The 7,251-nt window shown below is 50.1% G+C and overlaps 1 protein-coding gene across 1 annotated transcript; it reads right to left on the bottom strand.

The window, feature by feature from the left end:
* Positions 1-603: 603 nt before the first annotated feature.
* On the bottom strand, positions 604-7,246 carry RDM1 (RAD52 motif containing 1; the record flags this gene model as incomplete). The annotated part of the gene is made up of 7 exons (XM_010194750.1): positions 604-708; positions 2,449-2,537; positions 3,569-3,667; positions 4,844-5,003; positions 5,482-5,604; positions 5,966-6,145; positions 7,211-7,246. Coding segments are annotated over 7 exons (792 nt in total), but the record flags the coding sequence as incomplete, so codon positions are not given.
* Positions 7,247-7,251: the final 5 nt, after the last annotated feature.

The raw sequence follows: 7,251 nt of genomic DNA, 5'->3' as shown, positions 1-7,251 counted from the left end.
GCCTCCGGGATTCAGTCAACAGAGAGTTACAAAACTGTAATTAATTTAATGAAAAACCTGTTAAAAAGAATCTTTGCTTTACATCGTGACAATGTCCCAACAACTTGCAGTTGGGGTTCAATACATTATTAGAAGACTTAGGCTTATTTCTTCTTTTAAGGTCATTTCACTCAGAGAAATGCTCTGTTGCTGAGCCTGTGCAGACGTGTGTAAGTACCACAGCTACTCCTGCTGGTAAGACATCTCCTCCTGCAATCTCCAGCTTTTCTCTGCACAGCAGAGCAAACCTGAACTGTGGGCTCGCTCCTTTTCTTTTTCTGTCAGTGCTGTGCACATCTGTTTTGCTGTCTAAATAATAACTGTGCCGCTAAGGTGGCTTCCATATATAGCTGACCTGGATAACTTGACAGGAAAACATTTCCTCTCCAAAAACAGCATACAGTTTTGGGCTTAATTTTAGTAACGCGAGGTTTATTGCCCATTTCTTTTGCTGGAGAAAAATAAAACCCTGGCTATGATGCACGTGTCGCTTGCCAGCGTTCGACTTTCCTTCCTAATCAAACACCGCAGAACTTCTGGAAACGACGTGAAGACAGCGCTGCGCTAATGAGATGGCATCTCCCGGCTAGGGAGCTCATCATCAACACCCACATCAGACAAAACCTCTTCTTCCTCAAGGTCAAACTGTTCCAAGGACAATTCATTGACCTAGGGAGAGAAATCGAGAGTAAATAAACGTTTTTCTCTACAACGTATTTGAGTTTCATCCCTCCGCGCCTGGAAGCAATGTATTTGTACCACGTATTGTTACCTAGTGACAGCCTCCCTGGAATTTACCAGCTCAGGAACACTTTTGTTTTGGAAAGACTGACTGACATCACAAGGCAATGAACCAAAAGGACGCCCGGCAGCTCTCCTCCTGAGCAAGTCCTTCCGAATTCCTGTCCCTTCCTCTTCCTGTCAGGCTGGAAGGTGCCTTGTGGAGATGGTGCCAAGGGATGTGAGACGGGAGGGAAGGCGAGGAGTGACTCTCCTGGTAAAACAGAGGTTTGAGAAGCAGCAGGCTTTCTGTTTGACTTTGCTGCTCACTTCTCTTATGGTCACTGCACTTGAGGTCAGTTCTCTGCGGGTTTAAAAGAAGTCAGATAGAAGGGGCTGTACAGAGGAAAATGCAGAGAGAGAACAAACCAGCAGAGATTTCATCTTCTCAATGGACAAAAGAAATAAAAATAATCTGATAGGTACTCTATATATTTATGTTTAGCAATTTGGAAAGGGCAGTGTCAGGAGGAAGGAGCCAGGCTCTGCTCTGGGATGGCCAATGCCAGGACAAGGGGCAATGGTCCCAAGCTGGAGCACAGGAGGTTCAAGCTGAACATGAGGACAAACTTTGTCAGTGTGAGGGTTCTGGAGCATGGCCCAGGCTGCCCAGAGAGGTTGTGGAGTCTCCTTGTCTGCAGACACCCAAAGCCCTGGCCGTGTTCCTGTGTGACTGCTCTGGTGATCCTGCTCTGGCAGGGGTTGCACTGGGGGAGCTTTCCAGGGCCCTTCCCACTCCTCACATTCTGTGATTCTGTGATTTTTGTGCTACTCTTCAGTAAGAAGGAAGATTCTTCCCGTGGACACTTGGTGACTCGGTGTCATCAAACGGGGTAATGTGTCACAAGGCTCCTCAGACACTTCCTCCTCGCAGACTGCAGGAGGAGATAGACGCTGCGCAGCGCGCTCTGGTGCCTCATGGGACAGGGATGCTTGGTTTCAAAGCACATCCTGGTCAGCGATTGCTCCTGATAAGCAGCAAACTTAGAAACGTTTTCAAAGTGAGATGAAAATCCTCTGCAGGAGCCTGGCTGTGTGTAAAAGCTGGCACACAGCACTCATCCCACAGAGCACGAGGATAGAAGTGTTACTGTTGTGCCAGGGTGTTTTGGTTCGGTGCGTGTGAACAGATCCCACAGTTACCTGTGGGGATTTCACCAAAGGTTTTACTTCACCAAAGCTTTTAACAATCTGGGTAAGGGTAAGTTCATAAAGTGTATTTCTGGAGAAGGAGCTTGATTTATTTAAGAACCTGTTAAAAATACCATTTGATTTAACCTACTGGGATTTTGACTCTCACAGATTCCATGAAGAGCTGTCCTGGACACTGTCCTGTGTGAGACTTGTCAAGCTGCACCATAACAGTCCTGCACCCCAACTGCTCGCTCTCCTGTGCCGTTTCAAATACACAAGCATTGCTGCACGAAAACACCCAAAAAAGCAAGAGTTTTAAAACCTTAGCGTGCCGGACAATTCCCAGATGTGGTTACTCCCTGGGATTTATTTGCTCCCAGGTAATTGCTGCATAAGAGGAGGACGTCAGAGGCTGCAGCAGTGAACAGCTCTATCTCCAGTCCTTGGATGTGACACACAGGTCCTATGCAAAAGCTAAATATCCTCTGGTTTTACCTGAACAAGCCCCTTCAGTTCCTCCTCTGTTAAGCAGTCTGTGGGCTCCTCTTGGCTGGAATTGTACTCCACGGCCACTTTTCCATTCTCTGAAACAGATAAACAGCCAGAGACAGCGTTAGTTCCTACTGTGTGTAATGACTACAAGCCTGCCCTGAACTCCAATTGGGACAATTCTCCTTCATCACAGCTTTCAGAGCAACTGGCTGGTTGGTCTCGATGAGTGTGCTTCTTTCTCTGGCCTACTTGCCTGTCTTCCCTGCAGAAAACCAAACGGCTCATCACTAAATGGAGTGGAAACTGAAATCGGGGAAGCAGAAATCTACAGAGAAGATGGAGCGTGTTCATTGCCGGTCTCTGTCTGTGTGATGGACCAGAAGGCAGAAAGCTCTGCAAAAACATCTGAATCCAGAATCCTGCCTTTTAACAGAACACCTCAAAGAGTCCAGGGGAGCAATCTGGCAGATGAAAGGCCCCTCTCTGTAAAATGAGGATAGTGGCACTGACCTGAAAACATGCTGATAAGCATAAACTACTCAGATACCACAGAAACAGGCGCCAGCTAAAAGCTCAGAGATTGCAAGACCTGGAACCCAGAGACAGCAGATCCAGCAGCTCCCGGATAGGCACAGAGCCAGCTTCTGTGATTGAAAACTCCAAGGAGACAGCAGCCCCAAAGATGTGACACTGAACACAACAGTGGGGCACAAACCTTTGACATCACCTGCTTGGCTTGGAACCAGGACAGGAGGGTGCAAAGTGCTGCAATCCCATTCATGTTACCCCTGGAACCAAACCTGCCCACTCAACACACACAGGTAGTGGCAAAAAGCTCTCCCTGCCAGGGTTTACAATTGTGGAATTTGGAGTTTCTTTGACTTATTTACCATTAGAAAATGTCTGACTTCCTGTCAGATTTTCCTTTCACTCAGATAGCTGATAGGGTGGAACGACTCTGTTAAATCATTACAGACCACCAAGTTTAATTTTGCCCAAGAACACCCAAGCCTCAATCAATCCCAAGAAAGGTTCAGAGAAAAAGAATTCATATCAGTTACCATGAAAGCTGTAATATCATTAGGCCAAACACCCCAGCATTTCATACCAAAATACGCCTTACCTAACACTACGAGGAGTATCTTCTGAAAGGCGCTAGACAAAGCCTTCCCAACTGCGAGTCTCTGAACTCTTCTGGAGGCTGTGACAAACTCGAGAGGATCTGCAGACAAGAAGCCACATGTTATTGATGTAAGGATGACACTGCATATGAAGCACACCAGCTGCATCACGCTAGGAGATGTAACCAAACACAGCCTTATGGATCTGATAAAAAAGCTCCTTATGTTTTGGGAGTCACCAGCAGCACGGCAGCACCCTCAAAGGGGCTTTGTGTGCCGAGCCACAGCAGAGCATGATCCTCAGCCCCGTGTCACACAGAATCGCAGAATATGAGGAGTTGGAAGGGACCTGGAAAGCTCCCCCAGTGCAACCCCTGCCACAGCAGGATCACCAGAGCAGTCACACAGGAACACGGCCAGGGCTTTGGGTGTCTGCAGACAAGGAGACTCCACAACCTCTCTGGGCAGCCTGGGCCATGCTCTCGACCCTCACCCTGACAAAGTTTGTCCTCATCTTCAGCTTGAACCTCCTGTGCTCCAGCTTGGGACCATTGCCCCTTGTCCTGGCATTGGCCATCGCAGAGCAGAGCCTGGCTCCTTCCTCCTGACACTGCCCTTTCCCAATGGATCCCCAGGAATGAGGGCACCCCTCAGTCTCCTCTGCTCCAAGCTCAAGAGCCCCAGCTCCCTCAGCCGCTCCTCAGCAGGAGATGCTCCACTCCCTCCAGCATCTCTGTGGCCCTGCTGGACTCTTTCAAGCAGTTCCTGTCCTTTAACTGAGTGGCCAGAACTAAACACAATATTCCAAATGCAGTCTCACCAGGGCAGAGCAGAGGGGCAGGAGAACCTCTCTGCCCTCCAACCACCCCTTCTCATCCAGCCCAGGATGGCGTTGGCCTTCTTGGCTCAAGGGCACATTGCTGGCTCATGGGCATCGCTGCCACCAACACCCCCAGGGCAGTGGAGAGCCCTGCAGGCGCCTGAGCTGTGCCACAGACGCAATCAGACAGCATGTTCACACCAGAAGTGGCTGCGATGGGGAATGAATAACGCTGCAGGCAGGAGGGAGAGAACAGAGGGTAGGAAAGCGATACTGGTGTGAAGCAGGGAGGGAAGAGGCACGCTCAGGATCCCCTGCTGCGTGACACAGCAGCTTACAAGGCCATGCACGGATCCTTGCCTCCAGCTACATTCAGATAATACATCAGAGCCACAGACTGCAAACACGAGACTGACCAGTGTCTGCGCCAGCTGCTAAGAGAGACTTCCAGCTGTACCTTCACTGTTTTCCACATCTCCCTCGCCGAGGGCAACTCCCCTGGTGCGTACCCCGTGGTTGGGCAGCGTCACCTCCACAGCACACAGGTATTTCAGAGATCTCTGCGGCGTCTTTCCCAGTTCCTCATTCTCACCATCAAAGCCAGACACATTCTGCAGCTGTTGGGAAGACCACAGATCATTAATTTATATTAAATAGGAAGGGGATGTTATGAGTACTTAGGCCTGTGCCTGCATACCACAGACTTTCTCTGCACTACGTGTGACTCCCAGGCAGCAGCATATGGTGGAGGCAGAGCAGGGATGTTTACTCTTTTGACCCGATTTTAGAAATACCTCAAGGTCCCCATCCCCTGACTCTCGGTTTCCTTGGACCCTGTCAGCACATAAAGATCACTGTCAAACCCTGGCACTGCTTTAATCACAGCTGCCCCCATTTTTATCACCAGAAGCCAAGCCAGTGCCCTCGCCCATAGCAATCTTCTCTCCCCAGGCTTTCAAAAGACCCCCTTTGTGGTCCAAAATGCAGCTCCTGTAGCTGTGTAGTATTTGCTGACTTGAGGACAATTCCACTAACCGCTCCAATTAAGAAGAGGATGAGGGGAAGGATGAAGGATGAATATAAAGGGTCCCTTACGGTGATGATGCGACTGGACCAGCCGTTAAAACCAAGGTAGTGGTTGGCCAACTCCTGGCACTTGTTGCTGTTGAGAGCAAGGGCTTGTTGCTGAAATCCTTTCTGCTTGGTACAAACACAAACCTGTCCAGAAAAGAACAACTGTGGTTAGCCAGACTGTGCTTGCAGGGATACACTGATAGCTCCGGGAGAGTCACACAGAGGTGACCTATTCCCTGTTCACACGTGTGCTTCTGAGATGCTTTAAGTATTTTTTACCTGGGAACAAGGCCCTGCAAATTATTCCAGAGGAGGCACGCTGCCATTTCACTGCTTAAATACCACCTGGAAGCCAGTGGTGGGGGATCTTACCATAGTGGCCACAATTCAGCAAACTTTCTGCACAAACCTCATCACTGAGATCAACAATAATTTCATGGAACCCCACCCTGCTGCTGGAGGTGCCAAGTCCTTCGAGTTTCACACCTGGGGCTGCTCCACTTACCTTCAAGGGAGATTTCTGGAACAGCCTTTGCCCATTGCACGCACGCTGGGCTCTGCTGGCATCTCCCGCCGAGTAAAACTTGATGACGGCGTAAAACCCAGGCCCTGCCACGGCAGCGTTCCTGTGCGCTCGCACCGAGTAGAGCGGCCCAAATTTGGAAAACGCTGAGCACAGGGAATGCTGAGGAAAAAGAAGAGAAAAAAAGGGGCTTTTGAAGTATCTATGGGTGCTCCAGTAGCAGAGACAAGACACAGTTACCTAAAACGAGAAAAGTTTTCAGTACAGTTTAATGGCAATAAGCCCTGGAATAAGCAGTGAAGTTGAAGATAAGCATCTCTCCATAAAAATAAGCTCAACCTGACTGGACCTCTGGCCCTGACGATGTCTCATCTCCATTATCATCCAGTCTCTGCCTCAGGAGGAGAGCAAAGAGTGATGTGGGACTTTCTGTGCCCCTGTCACAACGAGAAAAGTTTTCAGTACAGTTTAATGGCAATAAGCCCTGGAATAAGCAGTGAAGTTGAAGATAAGCATCTCTCCATAAAAATAAGCTCAACCTGACTGGACCTCTGGCCCTGACGATGTCTCATCTCCATTATCATCCAGTCTCTGCCTCAGGAGGAGAGCAAAGAGTGATGTGGGACTTTCTGTGCCCCTGTCACCCTCCCCCCAGGCTGCCTCTTGCTCTCTGCCATCCTGCTTCATGTGGGTTTGCCATTTACTGAAACTTTCAGTGTCTTGCAGGCAGAATAATGGGTTTTTATTCCCTTTTCCATCTTGCGCAGGTCTCTCTGTAGTTTTGCTGTGCAGACCATAAAACCTCCATAGGACTGGGACAGAAATCACCCTGGGTTGGCCTCACATCCCCTCAGGATTGCCCTGCACCCAGCACGCCTCAGGGAGGCAAGGACTAAACTAATATTAAAACCCCAAAAAAATAAAACGGGGGGGCTTTAAAAATATATCTTTACCACACAAATTAAGGCCATCTGAGGCCAGCAGTACAGATGAGGGGCAACTGGGGCTCTAGGAGGGGAAAAAGGGGTTGTGGGGGTACCCGGTTCCTGCTCTTCAGTGCCGGGGGGTTCCCAGGCCTCACTCCTCAGCCCCGAGGGGATCCAGGGCCCCGCTCCCCAGCTCCTCGGGGTCCCAGGCCCCGATCCTCAGGCCCGGGGGCGGGATGGGGGCGATGTTTGTGCCGGGCCCCGCTCTTTAACCCCGGTCCGGGGCCTCACCTCCCCTCACCTCCAGCCCCGGCTCCGGCTCCAGCCCCCAGACCAGCAGCG

Source organism: Mesitornis unicolor, unplaced genomic scaffold (genome assembly GCF_000695765.1).
Source record: "Mesitornis unicolor isolate BGI_N332 unplaced genomic scaffold, ASM69576v1 scaffold10941, whole genome shotgun sequence".
Classification (NCBI taxonomy): domain Eukaryota; kingdom Metazoa; phylum Chordata; class Aves; order Mesitornithiformes; family Mesitornithidae; genus Mesitornis; species Mesitornis unicolor.
Note: the sequence above shows the minus strand (reverse complement) of the source record. Positions and strands in the feature narration are given on the sequence as shown.